This window comes from Podarcis liolepis (genome assembly GCF_965112155.1).
Source record: "Podarcis liolepis genome assembly, chromosome: 9".
Classification (NCBI taxonomy): domain Eukaryota; kingdom Metazoa; phylum Chordata; class Lepidosauria; order Squamata; family Lacertidae; genus Podarcis; species Podarcis liolepis.
The window spans coordinates 75,477,781-75,499,468 of NC_139564.1; the positions used below are offsets into that span (position 1 = coordinate 75,477,781).

The following is a 21,688-nucleotide window of genomic DNA, read 5'->3' on the forward strand; positions in this document are numbered from 1 at the left end:
TATATGGATCTGCTTTTCTTGCAACAGCATGAATCATGTCTGGCTCCACTGCAGGCATGAAGGAGTTTCTTAATTGAAAAACCAAAGGGGTGTTGTGCCAACATTCACTTTCTTTTTGGGGTTAAAGCTTGAACCCCCAGCCATGCCAAGAGCAATGGGCATTCTTGGCAACGGTGCTGCTGGAGGATGCAGCTGGGTTCAGGGCCAGCAAAACGCTGTGAGTAGCTGCGCAAGGTCTGATTCCTGGGCAGTCCCTCTAGATTTTAATGCAGGCTTGTTAAAAAATTGCTTCCAGTTTTAGTCTGTGGTATTTCATTGACTTGAGTTAGATGGACGGCTTAAAAGCCTCTTGATCGATAAAGTTGTCCCAAGTAATCAGGGAGGCAGGTTTGTCCCTTCAAAAAAAAGATACAAGTACTTTGAAAAACCAAGGGCAGAGGAAGCCACCTTTGAACAAAGATTCTGCCGAGATGATGCAGCACTATGTGGGCTTGTTGTTTTTTAAGTAACAGACATTCTGAAAGTGATGCTTTTCATTGTAAGATTTCTTTGGGATGCTTGTGGAATCTTCTTCTGATTGATTAATTCATGAAATGCTTTTGAGTTCAGCTTTGCATTCCAGAATGGACTCCATTCATTTCTGATTCTTTGTTTCTCCCAGAGCTGTATTTACAGAATTAAAAATAAGCTGTAATCATTACTTGGAATAGCTTTTTAAAAATACATATTCATAATCCTTCCTCCAGAGCACAGTAATAGATTGTGCTAGAAGGGAAAAAATTAAGAATATTATTAATAATAATATCAATTATTTCCTCTTGAGGTTCTTCTTTTGCAACATTCTGCTAGAGTACAATTGAAAGCAAAATAATAAACATTAAAATAAATATAACAGTCTCATATTAGTGAGTCAGCTTGTCTGCATGACGTCTTCAAACTCGCCATCTGGGGAAATGTGCATGGGAAACAAATATAGGCTATCTCTGGTATTTAGGGCGAGCCTATACCTCTAAATCCCTTTGTTTCCTTCCAACAGATTAGTTGGAGTCCAGATGGCAATCGCCTACTTTCTGCTTCTGGAGACAAGACAGCTAAGATCTGGGATGTTGGTGCTAATAGCGTTGTGAATACCTTTAACATGGGATCAAATGTTTTGGATCAGCAGCTGGGTTGTCTGTGGCAAAAGGGGCACTTGTTGACTGTCTCCCTTTCTGGCTACATCAACTATCTGGATGAGAACAATCCAGATAAGCCCCTTCGTGTCATCAAGGTCTGTGGAATCATTGAGCTGGCTGTTTCGAGTTTCCTAATCATGCACTGCTAGCATTATCCGTCTGTTTCCAACAGAAATGAGTGTGGTTGTGAAGACCCATTTAACAGAAAAGCTGCTTGAGCTACATTGTGGGTGCTCTTGTTCGGTTGGCTACACTGTTTTGTAGTAGTACTACAGTGGTACCTCAGGATGCGAACAGGATACGTTCTGGAGCCTCATTCGCATCCTGAACGCAATGTAAGTCGCATCTGCGCGTGCGCGGGTTGCGTTTCGCCGCTTCCGCGCATGCGCATGATGTCATTTTGAGCATCTGCGCATGCGTGAGCGGCAAAACCCGGAGGTAACGCACTCTGTTACTTCCGGGTTGCCACGGAGTGCAACTCAAACGCGCTCAACCCGAAGCACATTCAACCTGAGGTATGACTGTAGTAGTAGTAATTGGAATAATAGTATTTTATTTTACTATTTATTTTATTTATTATTCGTACCCCACCCATCTGATTGGGTTGCCCCAGCCACTCTGGGTGGCAAACGAGAAGTGGCTTTACTTAATCCAAACCAGCCAGTTCTGAACAATATGTTCAGTGCTTGCCAGGTGGGAGGATTCCTGGTTAAATCAGAACAGAATCAACACTTGTAAGATCTCTTAATTTGGGGGAAATGTGGTCTAAGTGCAGTAAGACAATTGCCTCTAAATATTGGGGGGGGGGCATTTCAGGCAGTAGCTAGCTGTGCATCTGCTTCTGAATGCCAAGCCTAAACAGCAGTCCGCCTCCCCCCCCCCAAATTGCCACAAGGACAACACTCTTTTTAAAACTGATGGAAAGTCCTGTTGCAGTCACATCTCATGGGCGTGTATTGTTTCAAGGGAAGGGAAAGCCCCTTGGAGTTGGCATGCAGAACATCCCAGCGTATGTCTGCCTGACACCCCACCATTCTTGGCCGCCTGAAAATAGCTGTTAATCTTAAATGGCTCTGTCCCCCTCCTGTCCCTCCCCTTTCATATTAGACTGCTTACATCATTCCACCTCTTTCTCCCCTTTGTAGCCTTTGGCACAGTCTTAGTCTCCTACATAGAAACTAAGCCAAAATATTTGTAGCTGAACAGGGTGCATAGTCTTCCTTCCCTTCCCTCTGTTGTCTACTTTCCCCCACATCATAATTTGCATTGTAAGCTCCTCGGGGCCTGTAATATATAATAGGATAATATTTGCCCTGTGTTTTTGTTTTTAATAGACTATTTTAAGGATAAGACAACGGCGTGGAACCAATTCCTTTTCTCCCCTCTGCCCCAGAAGCGCATAGCAGAGGGTTTGTGGGCTTGTCAACTTTCCCTTTTGTCTATTATCAGAGGAGTTTGAGGTTAGGCGAAGCTTTCCGGAGGGGGTGGGGTTCTTCCCAAAATCTGTGCAAAGAAGCCCAGATTTGGGCAGGAAGAAACAAGTGCACACAACGTGCTGTGAGTAACTTGAGCTGCTGTCTGTGTAAGTGTACGAGTTTGTGTTAATTATGTGTGCTTTCTTTCAGGGTCACAGTAAATCAATACAATGTCTTACGGTGCATAAAAATGGGGGGAAATCCTATATCTACTCTGGAAGCCATGATGGGCATATTAATATCCTTTGAGTAACCAAGCAATTTTTTTTGCAGATGAAAACTCCCTAGTGCTGTGCTGCTATATATGGCTGTCTTTCTTCCCTTTCTCGTAATATTTGCTACTCACTGAAGCATTCTTGGCATGCAGGGTAGTATTAGAGCACAGTTCTCATTTGAACTGCTAAATGAAAGCCTTACGGTTATCCATCTCGCCCACTGAGGCTGCTGTTTTCAGTATAAGTGTCAGTGCAATTCTTTGATTTGGTTGGCGCTTTGAACAAAAACTGCCGCACACAAAGGTGGCAGCTGTTCTATCTCGCTGAATTTCACATTGCCTTTTTTGTGCCATCACCCAAGATACTGTGCTGGCTAGTTTCAGCGAGGCATCTTCAGAAAGTTCTACAGCAGGGTTGCGTGCAAGTTGCAGCTGGGAAGAATTCTCCGTTTCTTTGCAAGCCATGTGGTTTAGTGACATGTGTGCTGTCCTAAGCATAGCACAGCTTAGGAATTGAGTCGGTTTGATTGTTCCTTGCAATAAATGTTGGGTGTCACGCTCATCCTGAAGAAAATTTCCTTAATATTTTGCTCACATTATTGGGATTCTGAGACAGGAGAAAATGACAGCTTTTCTGGGAAAGGACACACTAACCAGGTTTCACGAATGGCTGTGGATGAGTCGGAGCAGCTGGTCAGCTGCAGCATGGATGATACCGTGCGGTACACCAGTCTGAGCAAAAAAGACACCAGGTAACGTGTGTGTCAACCTCCACACAAATAATTTACTTTTAGCGTAACACAAAATGACCGTGCCAAAGTTTCAGGCCATCTAATTCTGCTGTGTTAAAGCACTATATCAGAAAACCAGATATCACAAGCGACTTTGGTTGTTCTTTCTGCAACCAACATTATCCTTGGTCGGCGCTATAAAAAAGCACCAGTTTTACACTGCTGAGCAGATGGGATTGATAATGCGCAATGGACAGTTGTGTTTCTCATCTTATATAGCAAGTTAAAATATCAGTGCAATGTAGGCAAATAAATATGAAGTGTCTGAGAATAAAACCTGCTGCTGCTGCTTAAAAGATGTGGGATGTGCAAAATGTTCTCGGTCGCCCTTTAATGTGCTGAAAGATGCCTTTCTCCAAGTATCAAATGCTAGTTCATATTTTTTAATTGGTGAGGTATATTGCACATTGACTACTACAGCTTTCCGTTGTTCCACCGTGGTCCTTTACATCTACCCTGCTGCCCAAATTGCCCATCTTCCTGATAACAAAGTACCACTCCTTAAATCCCCATGCTTCGTATCTGCTCTCAGGTCCTTTGGTTCTATTCTTGCCAGTGATTTCAGCTCCTTCAGCTAAGGAAAAAATTATCTCCTTTTCCCCTTTCCCTTTTCAGTGGCCAGGATGTTATTAAAATGGATGTTCAGCCCAAATGCATTGCAGTTGGACCTGGTGGGTACGCAGTGGTGATATGCATTGGAGAGGTGCGTATCAGGAAAAATGGATTGTATTGTAATGCAATATAGGACTGTCATCCTAACCCCACTTACCTGGGAGTAAGACCCATTGACTTCCATAGGACTTACTTCCGAGTAGATGTGGTTTGGATTGCGTAATAAGTTTCTTAACCATAATGCACACTTTAAAACTTGTTTTGAAAGTGTAGCAGGTTATTTCTACTTGGATTTCTCATGGTGCTATTTAAAGTGATATTTGGTAACTGGTTTGTAGTGCTTAGATGCAGAAGCGTTACTGGGTGCTGGAAAGAGAGCACAGGCTGATGACATTATTACTGAGGTGGGCGGGGGGGGAGTTTATGCTATTTTACACGGATGTAAATGCAAGCCAACTTTTTTTCCTTTTTTGAGGGGTGAACAAACTCTTGCTGCTGGGCTTACTCTGTCGTGGCAACACACAGAAACACACGCTCACTGCCACACCCATTGAGCTCTTACATTTGCCTCTAGGCAAATTAAGGTTGTGGGTGGCTGTGTCTCATTGGCACTGTGGTTTGCAGTGTGTTAACAGGGGCTGCAGGAATCTAGAGACACATTGGCTGGCTTCACGGTTTTCACACATTGTGATTTTTGCATATTGCGCATGCAGATACACACACACACACACACATCATGCGTCACGATATATTGCCAGGTCAAAAATTATGAACCCAATATAACGATATGGAGTATGATATATCTATATATTGCCCAGCCCTATAAGGCAGCAATAAGCAATGCCTCCCATTTGCAAGTGTCTCTCACTGCTCTGGACATGTGAAGGGGTCCTTTGGACCGAGGAGGGAAGCCTCCTGTAGCATGTAGTGGAAGTACCTCAATGTGATTTGACTACTCCTCGGATTACAGATCGTTCTGATGAAGGACAAGAAGAAGTGCTTTGCAATTGATAACCCTGGCTTTGAACCAGAAGTGGTAGCAGTTCATCCTGGAGGCGGCATGGCAGCCGTCGGAGGAACAGTAAGGGTTTTATTTTCCTCTTTAAGGTAGCCTTTTCTGCTCATTAAGCACTTGGCAGCTCCCACAGTGTGGCAACATTTGTGGAAACATTTTCAGTATAGTAATTTCAGATGCTCTCTTAGCTTCAGCTCTAATTATCCCGTAAATTGCTTCTGCCATTTGCCCTCCTCTTTCTCTCCAATAAACGTGCTGTTCCTATACCTTAATAACGGATGCAAAAGCAGCAACTGGGTGTGAGCTGTTTCTGGTGCAAGGCTTGAGAGACGTTTCTCACCCATGGCAGTAAAAGATCTGAAAGCCAGCAAGGCCACTCTGGGCACTCTGAGGAGAGCTTGACTCTTGCGCATATTTTAACTTCCAGGATGGAAAAGTGTACCTGTATGCAATCCAGGGGACTTCTTTAAAGAAAGAGGAAAAGACGCTGGAAGCGAAAGGTCCTGTGACTGACTTGGCGTATTCTCATGATGGTGCCTTTCTGGCAGTGACCGATGCAAGCAAGGCGGTCACGGTGTTTAGCGTTGCAGATGACTATGCGGTAAGCAGGACTTAGTTCTGTTTTTTGTATACTGTATTGTTTTATTGCTGTGGCCGATGGCTGACGCAAATAAAGATTCCTTCATTCATTCAGTGTAGAAACCTTGCACATAGATCAAATATCCCTCATGGGCAGGTTTATTTAGTCATAAAAATGCTGTTGAAGCAAGACTTAACACTTTGCGGGGTCTTGCAAATACAAATGGAAAACAACTTAGTAAGTGGCAGTGGAAGAACTGAGTGCTGTCCTAATTAATTTATATTATTAAAGCCTCTCTTGGAATCTGTTGCCCCTCTTTAGATTGAATTGGAATTTATTCAGTAGTTCTTGCATTGGGTTTTATTAGTTTCTGTGCAATTGGAACATAAAGAGCTTCGATTTTTTTACCAATGGTTAATTCATTTTTAGGATTAAAAATCAGTGATTGTCTTACTTTCACTTTCTCAATAGGAGCATAATATTTTCTATGGACACCATGCGAAGATTGTTTGTATTGCCTGGTCACCAGATAACGAGCACTTTGCTTCTGGAGGAATGGATATGATGGTTTATGTTTGGACAGTGAGTGACCCAGAGACTCGAGTTAAAATACAAGGTAACAGTATAGCCTTCTCATTACGGAGAAATCTGAAGTGCTGTGTCCATCGTTCATTGCATTCTTGGAATAACAGAAGTTGGGGAATAGTCTTTTTGAGGGAAATCACGGGGCTAAAATTATCCTGAAGGATGGAGACTTGTAAACAGGTTTTTCAACATCAAGGCCGCAATTCTGCCTGATACAGAGCGGCTGCTGTTAAGCCCTTAGTGTCGCCACTTCTTCCCCTGTCATGTGTGCTGCCAATTCCTTCCAGCGGCTCTTGCCTGTATGTCGGGGTCTCCCAACAGAAGTGAAGTCATGCATAGGGGCTGAGTGAGGGGATTGTGCAGGTTGGTGAGGCTGGAAGATGAGTCTAGAAGAGCCTTGAATAGAAATTAAAGACCTGACCAGTGTGTTGCCATCACACTGTGCGCAACAATGACGCAGGGGTGCCAGGTGAGCAAACATCAAGGGTGCTGGGAGGGGAGGGGAGAGGGGAGTTCATGCACAAGCCCTGGTATGAAAGGTACGTTCCTGCTAAACTTTTTAAGAGCAAATTTGGAAAGAGGTTGGTTGCATCAATTTACATTTTCTGTTGCTTCTGTCAGATGCCCACAGATTACATCATGTAAGCAGCTTGGCATGGCTGGACGAACATACCTTGGTAACAACATCTCACGATGCATCTGTCAAAGAGTGGTCCATTTCCTACAAATAAAATGCCTTCAATCAGGAGAAGCTCATCAGGGACTAGAACTACTGGAGTGGAATATAGCATTTCTCTTCCTTAAAAATATACAAATCTGTCACGACCTCCAGGGTCCTATAGCATATTCTCATATCTTTGCAGAGGATGTTCGTATCTGTAATTAAATGACCTTTGAAAAGCTTTAGTCGGTAATGCTTTGCACTTGAGAAGCACTTAAATTATGTCTGGAGCTTGCAAAATCTTTTGTGTGCTGAACATTCCAGGGTCTGCAACCTAGCAGGTCGGCATAAAAAAAGTTTAAATTGATTTGGTTCCTTATTTTTTAATATCTGTCACACACACATACTTGCACATGGTATTGTACAGCATGAGAGTATTCTCATTTTTTTCTAACTGCAGAACATTTCTGTACTAACAGTCATAGTAAAGAATGCTAGTTGTGATCCAAAAATGAATTGTGGTGTGCAGCTACTGTATATTGGCTTGTCTGTAATGCACCAAATTGTTGCCTCAGATTTCCTTCACCAGATAACAAAGTGGGGTACGTCCATAATAAACCTTTTCTGTATTTCCTGTCCAGATTTGTAGTTATTTTTAAGATGGAAATGTGGGGTTTTGATGTATTTTGCCATTCTTTTAGTAATTAAAGTTTACAGATAAACGTCAAAGGCATTTTTTTCGGATATACCTTTGTTACCTTTTTGAACAAATGAGAATACTTGATCATGGTTTGCTGTTTGGAAATGAATGCTTCTAGATCTGCTTTAAATATACCTTCTTTCCTAAGGAGAAATATGTCTATGTAAGAACATTTGCAGTAATTATGAAAACGCCTTTTTCAGTACAGGAATTAAAGTAAAGTAAAGCAATTACTGTGAGTTGAACTGATCATTACAACAAACAGCGATCTCTAACACTGTAGAAACAGAAATATTTCTTCTGAAGAGACCTTTCTCCCAATAAAGAACTTCTGTATGTTTTGTCTCCTGCTTAATACAGTTTGTGGGGTCACATTTATTTCAGTGAGATTTCTAGGACTGTAAAAACCTCCCTTCAATTTTTCTCACATGTTTGCATGTGCTTGCAAGTAATGTGAAACCATGGTTTAGCCTAGGACTGGGGAGCCAGTGGTTTTCCATTCATGGTTTACTGCTGCATGAATGAGCCCTTCATAAGCCTGAGCAAAGCCTTGACTTGCAAGGTCTCCTCTGCTCCACAGGCCAAGTACAGTTTTGCCTTCTATAAATCCCAGAGCTTTAGGAGCCAGGGAATTCTGCTTTACAACAAGCAGTGATTTGTTTCTGAACATGCCAGCTTCAAAACATGGGTTGTGAAGCTGGCTCATTAAACAACTACAGAGTGAGTCCATTTTGGATATTTTTCTTCTGCTTCTGAAAGCTGGGTGGGTAAAGACTTGGGGTTCCCCACTTTCCCCGGGCAGAAAATGCATGGTCAAGAGGGAAAAACAGGTAATTGCAATCAACATCAACCAGAAACTTTGGGTTGGGAGTGGGATAGGATAGGACAAGAAAGTATAGAGCCCATTCCCCCATTCAAACACTTGAAGTTAAGGAAATTTACAGTGGGACTCATAATTAGTTCATACTCTTGTGGGGGGGGGGAAAGCTGTGTGTGAGAGAATTGGCTACTGCATGAGAAACTAAGGAGGAAGGAAAATTTCTTATGGGGAGCATTTTGAAATTGTAAGGAAGTTTAACTGCAAGATTCCTTGTTTCTAAAGCCAGCTGTAGCAGCCTGCCACATGCTTCTATGCTGGCTCGTTTCAAGCTACTAAAATTCTGCTAATATTTCCAGATGTGCAACCTGTCCAGCTTCACCAGACTGCCTTTCATGCCTCCATCTTCCTTGTGAAAACAATGCAGCTGTCTAGGAATGATGGCACTTTGCATTCCTGATGGGTGTACCTTTTTTTGATACAAGTGTTTCCAAATTACTGGTGTCATACTCACTTTCAAGTTTACAGCTTGTGCATACCTATCCAAGGCAAGTATCTCCTTGGAGGATACATATTTCATGATAATTCATCAATATTTAGCCTTTTCTCAGATTTTCATATCACAAACACATTTCCTTAAATGCAGCGTCAGTTGATGGTTCTCAGCAGAGGCTGCCAATGCAGGAAAAAAGAGCATTCTTAAGAGACTGATCTTTCAGATGCTCCTTGCATTTCAAGCTAGCTGTTTTCTAAAGTGAAGTGAATTAAAACTCACATGGGAGACAGGTTTGAGAAGTGCAACCAAGTGAATTGCTGACCCACTGAACTTAGTGCTCTTATACCACTTTAAACAGCCCTGGCTTTCCACAAAGAATTGTGAGAAGTTAAGGCGGTTGATGATGATGATAATAATAATAATAGTTGTTAGGCTACTCCTCTTCCTCTCTGGTTTACAATTGTGAGTGGTTTAATCTCTTCACAGGGAACTCTGGGAATTGTAGCTCTGAAAGAAGAACAGGCTTCTCCCAACAACTTCTGTCATAATCTGCTATCAAAGCCAGAACACACACTTTTTTTTTCCAGACTCAGACTAACATAGCTACATGTATACACCTTGTGTAAACCATGGGTAGGCAAACTATGGCCCGGTGGCTGGATCTGGCCTAATCACCTTCTAACTCTGGCCTGCGGACAGTCCAGGAATCAGCGTGTTTTTACATGAGTAGAATGTGCCCTTTTATTTAAAATGCATCTCTGGGTTATTTGTGGGGCATAGGAATTCGTTCATTATTATTTTTTCAAAATATAGTCCGGCCCCCCTGTTGAAAATGTTTGCTGACCCCTGGTGTAGACTCCTTGCATGACAAAACCATGCCTTGCACATTGGACGAGCGTATTGTGGTACACAGGTCTGGCACGAAACGAGGAGTGTGTCTCGCCCCTTAGGCCCAAGCTACATGTTATGGGGAGTCATGTCATCCCTGGCAGGTCTCTGCAATGAGGGAGGAAGAAACTGGGAACAGGATGGGGCAGCTTTTCTTTCCAGAGGGGAAGGGAGATAATATCCCTTAGCCAGCCAGGGGGTAAGTTTGAAGGGGCAAACGGCAGGGAAGAAATGAGGTAAGCAAGCACTGTCCTCTTCTGGTCCACTGTCACCTCTTCTACATACAGTGGTACCTCAGTTTACCAGCTTAATCTGTTCCGGAAGTCCATTCTTAAACCGAAACCGTTCTTAAACCACGGACAGCCCCGTGGTTTTCTTCGGAGCTGAGGGCGATGAAACAATCGCTGAGACGGCTAGAGCGTCGGTGGCAGAAAACTCACTCCGAATCTGACCGGACACAGGTTAGAGCTCAACGTCGAGCCTACCAAGTGGCGATAGCGATGGCGAAGAAGACTTTCTTCACCGCCTCTATTGCATCTGCAGAAAATAGTAGCAGGAGACTCTTTCAGGTGGTCCGCAATTTAACGGAACCACCTTTACCACCGGGGCCTTGTAAAGACCCCAAGATCTCCTGCAACGATTTTGCAAAGTTTTTTGCAGATAAAATCACTCATATTCGGAAGGAGCTAGACACCACCGTGGGAGCAGGGCTGGGGCGGGAGAGTGCTAGAGCTCTGTCTGGTCGAGTTGCATGGAATCAATTTCAATCCGTTACCCCCGAGGATGTGGACAGGCTGCTTGGACGAGTGAAACCAACCACCTGTCTCCTTGATCCTTGCCCATCCTGGCTAATAAAAGCAAGCCGGGAAGGGCTGGGCGATGGGCTCTGCGGGGTGGTGAATGCTTCCCTCTGTGAGGGAACATTCCCAGATCCGCTGAAAGAGGCGGTCATTAAACCGCTTCTTAAAAAACCATCTTTAGACCCGGCCAGTATGGCCAACTATCGCCCAGTCTCAAATCTTCCATTCTTGGGCAAGGTGATTGAGCGTGTGGTTGCTGAACAACTCCAGGCACGCCTGGAGGATGCGGACCATTTGGATCCCTTCCAATCAGGGTTCAGGCCTCATCATGGGACTGAAACTGCCTTGGTCGCACTGGTTGATGATCTCCGGCGAGCTAGGGACAAAGGTGAGAGTTGTTTCCTAGTTCTGCTGGATCTCTCAGCGGCCTTTGATACAATCGACCATAACATCCTTCTGGACCGTCTAGAGGGGTTGGGAGCTGGGGGCACTGTTATACAGTGGTTTCGCTCCTTCCTCCTGGGCCGTGTTCAGAAAGTGGTGGTGGGGGATGAGTGTTCAGACCCTTGGGCCCTCACTTGTGGGGTGCCTCAGGGTTCCGTCCTCTCCCCCATGCTTTTTAACATCTATATGAAGCCGCTGGGAGAGATCATCAGGGGGTTTGGACTGGGTGTCCATCAATATGCAGATGATACCCAGCTCTACCTTTCTTTCAAATCAGAACCAGTGAAGGCGGTAAAGGTCCTGTGTGAGTGCCTGGAGGCGGTTGGAGGATGGATGGCGGCTAATGGATTGAAGTTGAATCCTGACAAGACAGAAGTACTGTTTTTGGGGGACAGGGGGCGGGCTGGTGTGGAGGACTCCCTGGTCCTGAATAGGGTAACTGTGCCCCTGAAGGACCAGGTGCGTAGCCTGGGAGTCATTTTGGACTCACAGCTGTCCATGGAGGCGCAGGTCAATTCTGTATCCAGGGCAGCTGTCTACCAACTCCACCTGGTACGCAGGCTGAGACCCTACCTGCCCGCGGACTGTCTGGCCAGAGTGGTGCATGCTCTAGTTATCTCCCGCTTGGACTACTGCAATGCGCTCTACGTGGGGCTACCTTTGAAGGTGACTCGGAAACTACAGCTAATCCAGAATGCGGCAGCTAGACTGGTGACTGGGGGCGGCCGCCGAGACCACATAACACCGGTCTTGAAAGACCTACATTGGCTCCCAGTACGTTTCCGAGCACAATTCAAAGTGCTGGTGTTGACCTTTAAAGCCCTAAACGGCTTCGGCCCAGTATACCTGAAGGAGCGTCTCCACCCCCATCGTTCTGCCCGGACACTGAGGTCCAGCGCCGAGGGCCTTCTGGCGGTTCCCTCATTGCGAGAAGCGAAGCTACAGGGAACCAGGCAGAGGGCCTTTTCGGTGGTGGCGCCCGCCCTGTGGAATGCCCTCCCATCGGATGTCAAGGTGATGGACAACTACCTGACATTCAGAAGACATCTTAAGGCGGCCCTATTCAGGGAAGCTTTTAATGTATGATATTTTAGTGTTTTTTGGTTTCTGTGGAAGCCGCCCAGAGTGGCTGGGGAAACCCAGCCAGATGGGCGGGGTACAAATAATAAATTATTATTATTATTATTATTAAACCAAGGTGCATTTTCCCACTGCCAGTGCCCTTCCACTGTTCGGCTTCCATTCTTAGACTGAGGTAAAGTTCTCAAACCAGGACACTACTTCCGGTTTTGCGGAGTTCGTAAACCGAATTGTTCGTAGGCAGGACTGTTCTTAAACCAAGGTACCACTGTACTGTGGTGACTTACGTATGTTGGCATCCCACCACCAGATGGCGCATTGGTTCCACTTGGTTTAACCCTCTTGCACTGCAAGAATTTGAATGAACAGACCTAGTGAGTCCTCATAATAAGAGTTGTGCGGCAGTACAGTTCTGAGTTCGTTATGTTCTTGGTTTTAGCAACCTGAGTTGCCCTGTGGTTTTGTTGCTTAACTAAATAGCTCCATTCATTGACCAACCTTGTTATACCTGCCCCCATAAATATAGCATAATTACCTACATCCTGATTAAATGATCCCAATAAAACACGGGATTCTGTCTCAATGGCAATAATCTGTTTGCTGTTCCAGTTCTTAAGCAGGGTCACATGTCTTTTCCGATGTGACTCCACTTGTCCCTGCAGTAATCTCCCAGCATCCTATCACAGCTTTTGCTCTGCGCTTTGTCGGTGGCTGAAAATGATTGTTTCCAATAATGCCATGTTGAAGTTCTGCTGTTATAGAGACACACTCTTAGGTTTCCCATTCTTCTTTATTTCTTCCCTCCAGTGTTTCTTGCCCACATAAGTAGGGTTTATTTGTGCCCACAAAGAGAAAAGCAGTAACAACAAAAAAGTTCAACACAGGGAGCTTTTGTTAAAAGTAAAAAAAAGAGGGGGGAAACCAGAGGTGAATGAATACAATTAGAAAATTATAAATGGGGTATAAAAATCACAACTTGGCCTTGTACAATGAAATAGAAAGGAAAAAGTCTTGCCTATTTATAGACGAGCCCAAATAAAATCAGAGGGATTTGCTACCTATGTGACTAAGTTGTCATCAGTGGCGTAGCGTGGGTTGTCAGCACCCGGGGCAAGGCAAGTAATTTGCGCCCCCTAACCCGTGGATTTGCGCCCCCTAACCCTAACCCCCAGATGTTGCGCCTGGTGCGGCCAGCCTCCCCTGCACCCCCCACACTACGCCACTGGTTGTCATATATACTTAATAAATACCTCCCCCCAAAAAAACCCAGGTGGAATCAGAAGGATCAGCTACACTTAAAAAAAACACCCAAACTACAACAAAGTTTGCAGTGGTACACAACTATTAAAAGGTGATTAGAGCAGGGCTGGATTAAACATAATCGTAAGATAGATCTCCAGCCCAGTTGGGACTTCTGCTTCAGGTTTAGTTTATTGATACTGTATTTCCTAATATGAAGTGTGTGTTGTGTGTGTGTGTGTGTGTGTGTGTGTGTGTGTTGCGTGTTGCTGCCTACAATGACCATCTTAGAATGATCCTGTGATTCTTTACATGATGTTGAATTCCAGCTATCATCACCCGCAGCCAATATTTATTATTGATTTAACGAATCACTATCCATAAAACTTCCTGAAGTGATATGACAATAAAAACAAGTTCAAAGCTGATGCAGATGGGGGGGGGGGACACAGGAGTGGTTGCCACAGGTGCAAAATTGTTAATGGGTACAAAATTGCAAAACCTGGTGCCGCCTCAATACAGCGGTGTGCTTCTGTCACTGGGCTCCATTGAAAACAGCTTCTCTATGAGAACCAGGAAGTTACCTCTCCAGACAACGGAATGACTCTTCTTATCTCTGTGACTGCCATCTCCTGGGTGATGTGGACACTGTCAGGCAGTTGAATGCGCATGTGTACTCTGTTCCCCAAATCCACGTGGCCCCAGGCACTGGCAACACATGCTATGCTACTGGTGCCAGGCAAATATGTTTTTGTTCTCCCAGGCCTTTGGGTGACACCAGTCATTGGACTATGTTTTTAATATGTTTATATATGTGTGTGTGTATATTTATATGTATTTTGTTGCATTTTATACTTGCATATCACTTTGGGACCGTTCCTTGTGGGAAGTGATTCATAAATACAGCAGACCTAAACCTAAACCTGCTTGAGCTGAATGCAGGGCAGCCTATGTAGCAGAACATTATTGGTAGTGATTGGAATTCAGAGGAGGATGGGTGGAACAGGCATGTGGGACGCTGTTGGTGTGTCCTCTTGTAAAACGCTGGCTGGTTGGACTTTCTAATAAGCAAACATTATAATTTCTTCCATTACAAAACAATGTCTTTATCCTCTTCTTATCTTTGACATCTAAGAAATTCCGGCCCTATGATCTTTTCCCATGACCAGCCCAGCTTTGCTATAAAATGCTGTGAATAGGCACATTGTTAAGACATATTGACAGTCTTTACAAATTGCAACAATAAAATGCTATACGTGTCTTGTTGAAATTCCAAAGCCTTGCCCAAGCGAAAACAAAAACAAAGCTCCCGCCCACTTTAGAGGACTTTTATCAGATTATAGATTATTATCTTGAGCCTAATGCAGAAACGGAGTCACAGCTTTATCAAACCCATGAGAGTCCCCTGTTTCAGGTGGTTCAGATGTATAACATATAGCAAGAGGCCATAGGAGCCAACTCCTAGGGGCTGAGGTCCCTTCTGCCCCCCCCAAAAAAAATATTTGAGGGGAGCGCCCTTGTCAAGTTTATGGCCATTGCCATTCACATGGTATGTGTATGCTGTGTCATACGTTCTGGTGCATTCTGCCAGGAAAAGAAGGCGCTATCTCCGCCCTTTGTGCAGCTGCAGCAAGACCTGGTAGCTATTTGGTGGACCTCTGACAATAGCATGAGAGGCTTGGCTCAAAAGCCCAACAGCGTTCACAACCTTTCAATGTTTATGTGCAAAGAGTATTTAGGGGAAAGATCGACGGGCTCTGCGCCAGCATCTGGCATCCTCAGGCAGCTTCTGGCTCTTTCGGTGCCCATCACGAATGCCCTTAAAATGGCACCAGCCATTTTAATAACCCATAATGTTCCCCTGACATAGCAGTGTTCTGGGGCTGAGTGGTAAGTTTAAATAGTGACTAGACGCAACTGGCAGTGCTATTTGGGTCACCAATGTCACCAGGTAAACCTGCCAAGACCCATCAATAGGACATTTTGACCAGGGTCTCTCAAACCAAATGATGGGCCTCTTCAGAGGCCTACATCAAACTCTCCCTGCATAAAATCGTGCAATTCACCTAGGTCAGCAGGTAACTTCTTTGCTGCCATTTGTCAAATGGTAGCAAATCCCTTTCATATCCATATTTTGTTACAGAAGTTTTATTGTGCCATTTTGTTCATGCCTTATCAGTCACGTTGATTGTTTGATTTGGAAAGAGATTATTCTGCAGATAGCATCCATTTTCTGTGTAATTATGGTTTTCTCTGTGCAATAAACTAAATTGCAGATTAATGCTTCCAGAGTTCTCCAGGTAGAATTGCCAGTGATTTATAAAGTGCTCACTGTCCAGAGCGTACTAGCTCCTTTCCAGCTTTCACACAACAAATTAGTCCAAATACTGTCCCCATACAACACAAAGGATGCCTTATCTGGCAGCGGTCACTCAGGAATTGTTCTGAGGAGGACAAAATTATGTGTGGCATCAAACGCCTCTTTGAATTGAGCATGCAGCTTCTAAAATGCAGTTACATTAACAGGCTGGGGGTGAGGGGAATTAATGATTCTGGGATTACTATTTGATCCCAAATAATAATCAGCTCCCACGCCCAAGCTATACCTTCTCCTGCCTATAAACACTGGAACTGATATAAAAATAGAGACAGAGTCATGGTAACTCCATGCTACAGGCTCATTCAAACACATATCGACACCATGCTACAATAAAATTACATACAATAAAATTACATAATTACAATAAAAGTAACAAAAGTTAGGGATAAGATGATAGTCTGTTGTTGTTGTTGTTGTTTAGTCGTTTAGTCGTGTCCAACTCTTCGTGACCCCCTGGACCAGAGCACGCCAGGCCCTCCTGTCTTCCACTGCCTCCCACAGTTTAGTCAAACTCATGCTGGTAGCTTTGAGAACACTGTCCAGCCATCTTGTCCTCTGTCATCCCCTTCTCCTTCTGCCCTCCATATTTCCCAACATCAGGGTCTTTTCCAGGGAGTCTTCTCTTCTCATGAGGTGGCCAAAGTATTGGAGTCTCAGCTTTAGGATTTGTCCTTCCAGTGAGCACTCAGGGCTGATTTCCTTCAGAATTGAGAGGTTTGATCTTCTTGCAGTTCATGGGCACCATAATTCAAAAGCATCAATTTTTCGGCAATCAGCCTTCTTCATGGTCCAGCTAAGGACTAATGTGATAGTCTAAGGACTATGATAGTCTAAGGACTATTATATCCGTAACTATGCTGTGTCTTCCTCCCACTCAGGGGGGAATATGTTAGAACCAGACTTTCCCCCACCCAGGCTCCCCCCACAGATCAGGGTCACAAATCTGTTCTCTGGGACATGGCTAACAATTCAGTTCCTAACTGATGGAGGGTGTCCTTATGCCTCACCAAAGTAGCAGTCAGGGCCATATTAAGACCTTTACAGGCCCTAAGAAAATATTTTGGTGCCCCCATATATAATTCAAAATATAAACAACAATAAACCATAAAATATTGTCTTCTACAATTATTTGTATAAAGTTCAGCATGACTGAATCTTGTTTTTACATTTTTTGTTGCACTGAACTCATGACGCACATATTGTGGGAGCCTTTTTTGTGGAACCTGTTTCTGCTGCACCACAGGGTCCATGGTAAATCCAGCAATGGGAAATTTCTGTGGTGCCCCCCTTCCCTTGATGCCCTAAGCACATGCTTATTTTGCTCAATGGTTCAGCCACACAGGTAGCAGTCCAAGGGGGTAAGTCCTGTTGGTGTCTCCCCACTTTTGGTTTAACCCTACTGTACCACCACTGGTCTGCTCTTATACCAGCCAACTGAAGTTGGGACACTGGTCCACGTGTAGAAAAACTTCCCCACACCAGCTGCAAGTAATGAAAACTGTCAGACTGAAGTAATATGGGCAAACACTCTAGCAAGGAAGCAAACAAGCAGTATCACATTCAAGTTACCTGACAGGCGGATGGATAAAACCCATCTTTGAGCAGCTCAAGCTGAGGGGCTGGGATGGAAGCTGCAATTTCCCCCTTCTTAGTCCTTTCTTCTTCTGGTCATGCCCCCAAAGCACACTCACAGACAACATACTTGAACGCTAGTTTCACAAAAGAATAATTCTTAGTGACATATTGTGGCAAGAAAGTATATTTTTCTTGGTACCTCTTGAATTTTGCACATGTGGTAATAACTCCTGCCACACGTCCCTTCTCGTGAAGCCCTCTGATGGGAGAAAATTCATGGGGTCCCTTTTACCATTAGGACTTCACAAAAAATGGCAGTTAGAAAGTTTGTGCCTTTTGCTCTCTTCTACTTTAATTTTAAATAGCCAAAAGATTTAGAGGAACATTCATACCTACAGCCCAATTTATTACCCAGTCATATAAACACTGAAGTATTTCAAACAGATATAAATATTTAAATAGAAGGATAATGATTTAACTAGATCATGAATCAGGCTGCTAATCACATAGCTGGCCGCCAATGTGTGGGTGCTTGTGAACCTTGCATGCTTCCGATGCATTAGTAATAAACGTATTTCCATCAATGGAAACTGTGAAGTGATGTCAACTAGAGATTAAGTGAGAACTGACGCAGCAGTCGGGGCATATCCTGGACATACCTTGTAACAGGAGCGGGAAACCTGTTTTGGAAACTGTATTGAATTGAATTACTGTACTTGGGTTTGATTTGTAATAATTTGGAAAGGAAATAAAAAATAATTGGCATGGTGTCTTTTCCATCAACATTTCTGTTATAGAAATTAAGAGAAGATTTCTCAAGTATATTTCTTTAACCTGTCATTGTAAGGCAAGTTTCATTAGCATATCCATTATCAATAAGAACTTGATTGCGCAGAAAAAATAATTAGCTCCAAAGAGTACCCTAATTTATCAGCTTTATAAGCAGGTCAACTAAAATAACAGCCCATTGCTTCTCATTTAAAGTTTGACCTAAGGAATAAATGACTGGATGAGCAATGAATTTTTATTTTTAAAGTTCTGTTAACTCAATGTAACAATTTGACAGTTGCTTAGCTCCAAGCTGAGGCGAGATTTTTCTTGGCCCTTCCTGAACACGTGCAGGATTGGGAACCACTCCTTACCCTCCAAGCTTCCATCAAATCCATCTAGATAAACACATTGTCAAAGCGCCTTGGATGGAGTGCATGCAGTTCCATGGTTTAGTCTAACCCTGGGGCAAAAGTAGGTATGATGTGGGAGATCATCTTCAAGCTGCTGGTGGGGTAAAGGTTTTTCATTAATTAGCCGTCCCAACTGGTTACTATAGAGTTTGAAGAAGCAGCATTCAGAGAAGAATAACCACCTTCCACACCATTTCATCAAAATAAATCACTCCTGTCCCCCTCCTGGAACGGCTGATAGCTACACAGTGGAAAACATATGTCCTATACGGTATTGCTATGTTTTTCTTTGCAATCTACACTGGGGAAATGGCATAAGAGAAAATGGTTAGTGCTCCTTTCCCAAGGACATTTGCTTGATTTTCAAAGCAGCAGTATGGGCATTTCTGTTTACTTACTATTTCATAATAAAGTAATTATAAAATACTTTCTTTGTGTTTATTTGATTCCTATTCAAGAGAATTACTTTAGTCAATATAGGCACAGAGTTAATTTTTTTAACATTTTCTAATGGTGGTGTGCCTCGTGATTTTTTTTCATGAAACAAGTGTGCCTTTGCCCAAAAAAGGTTGAAAAACACTGCTTTAAAGACAAAGAACCATAAACCTGGAGAGAATGGACCTTAAGGAGACACATTGCAGATCCTATACAGATAATTTTAAATACCATTTATATTAGCAATGAAACAATTAGCAATTATATCTCTTGACTCTGCCAAAGCTTTTGATAGTGTAGAATGGAATTTCCTGCTAGAGTTATGTAAAAGTATGCAGATGGATAATCTGTTTAAACCTTTACTTAAACAACTGTACAAGGATAGTATGATGGCGGTGTAGACAAATGATCTGGACTTACCAGTAACACCTGAGGTGGGAAACAAAACAGGGCTGTCTATTATCTCCACTGCATTTTCAGGGAAACCATTAGCAAACATTATAAGAGGTACTAGAGGGATAAAGAAATACAGATAGAGAATACACAATAGATATTGAATCTGTGGATGACATTGCTTTAACGTTCTCAAGTCTGGAAAAGGCCAAAGTGTAATGCCAAAATGGGAGGACTTTGCATTGCTTTCTGGACTTCATATTAATTATGAAATGTGTTTGAACATGAGAAAGGAGGCAGTGCAGTTGCTTCAATTAAAAAAAACAAAGATAAAAGGTTGGAAACATACAATGAATTGGTAGCACCTTTAATAATAATAATAATAATAATAATAATAATAATAATAATATTTATTTATACCCCGCCCTCCCCAGCCAAGGCTGGGCTCAGGGCAGCTAACAAGCAATAATAAAAACAAGTTGAATGAATACAACTTAAAAACAAGATTAAAATACAACATTAAAATACTGAAACATTGAAATATTAAAATGCAGCCTCATCACAGGAGGAGAAAGGAAAAAGAAAAAAGAAAAAAGAAAGAGGGGGAGGGAATCAAATTGGCTCCAAGCCAAAGGCCAGGCGGAACAACTCTGTCTTACAGTCCCTGCAGAAAGAAATCAGATCCTGCAGGGCCCTGGTCTCATGAGACAGAGCATTCCACCAGGCCAGGGCCAGTGTTGAAAAGGCCCTGGTTCTGGTTGAAGCTAATCTAACTTCCTTAGGGCCCGGGACCACTAGGGTGTTGCTAATTATGGACCTTGAGGCTCTCCGTGGGGCATACCGGGAGAGGCGGTCCAGTAGGTATGAGGGTCCTAGGCCATAAAGGGCTTTAAATGTCAAACCAGCACCTTAAATCTGACCCTGTACTCCACCGGGAGCCAGTGCAGCTGGAAAAGCACTGGGTGAATATGCTCCCATGGCAGAGACCCTGTGAGGAGCCTCGCTGCAGCATTCTGCACCCGCTGGAGTTTCTTTGGCGAAAATCTTAGAAAAATTAAAGAACATGAACTTTGGGGCAATTATAAAAAAGCAATTATACAAAAACTAAAGCAATTGAATACTTTGAATTGAATATCATGACTGATCCCTGAGGTGTTATGCCTGTTGCATGTATTTTCTATGAATATTCCAAGAAAAACTATGGAAACGTTGTCCAACTTTTTCATTCACTAGGGAAACAAAAGAAGGGAAATAAAAGTGGAGCAAAGAGGGATTGGGGATCTCTAACAAAATACAGTATTGTCACTCTTCCCAGCTCATGTAAATTTATTACCAACTTTAACGCATGTAAAAATAAACCATAGCTAGTTTGGGGTATCCTAAATATGTGAGAAGTAAGGTCAGGACTAAATCATTCTTGATGGTGAAAGGCAGAACCAGTAGGGTGATAGGAGAACCCTTTTCTAAAAGTTACTTTTCATGTGCAGATGAAAAGGCCAAAGAAATTGGCCCCACAAAGGTCCCCAATGCAAACTTTCCTACACCATAAACTATTTTAAGCGAGAGAGCCGTGTCAGTAAAGGAAATGGCATCGTTCATCTCTCTTGAGACCATTTAAAGGATAAAATGGAGCAAGAGCCAGTCAGCTGAAGGCAAGCACATCAGGTCATACATTTTATTAGAAACCCATTCATAAATATCAGGCAGGCCAACCATTAACAACCAATATGGGAATCTACAGAGACACTAGCAGGGTTAACAATTGTATAGGGGTAAAGTTTGGGTTCCAAAACTGAGGAACAGCAGTGAAACAGAATCTTGATTAGAAGCCATTAGGATCTATCATAGTAAGCATATAGGAAAATCCATAAAGATTTTGCAAAAGCCTTTGCAAATAGGAGGCATCTTCACAAGACCAAAAATGTTGGAGGCGTATGATTCTGCAGGCTGATATTTCCACAAACAGTACTCTTTGGAGTAAGGATGTCAACAAATAACTTTTCAACTAATATATAAGGATCCAAAAACAACACTGTTCTTGGGTTCTTTGAAGGAGACAATGAAAATTTAATGATTGTATTTTTCCTAGAAGGAAAATTATTGGTGGCAAAGGCATGGAGGAATTCTACAGCTTTGGAAAAAAAACAGCTTT

General features: G+C 43.1%; 1 protein-coding gene across 1 annotated transcript in view; it reads left to right on the top strand.

Annotated features, from left to right (window-relative positions):
• The window catches only part of WDR1 (WD repeat domain 1), a 32,697-nt gene extending 24,534 nt beyond the window's left edge, over window positions 1-8,163 (top strand). Inside the window, exons 9-16 of the mRNA XM_083460733.1 lie at window positions 1,037-1,270; window positions 2,801-2,888; window positions 3,460-3,616; window positions 4,271-4,358; window positions 5,238-5,348; window positions 5,710-5,883; window positions 6,334-6,478; window positions 7,069-8,163. Coding sequence (XP_083316859.1) covers window positions 1,037-1,270; window positions 2,801-2,888; window positions 3,460-3,616; window positions 4,271-4,358; window positions 5,238-5,348; window positions 5,710-5,883; window positions 6,334-6,478; window positions 7,069-7,178 — 1,107 coding nt within the window. The 3' untranslated portion in view covers window positions 7,179-8,163. The remainder of the gene's footprint in view (window positions 1-1,036; window positions 1,271-2,800; window positions 2,889-3,459; window positions 3,617-4,270; window positions 4,359-5,237; window positions 5,349-5,709; window positions 5,884-6,333; window positions 6,479-7,068) is intronic.
• Window positions 8,164-21,688: the final 13,525 nt, after the last annotated feature.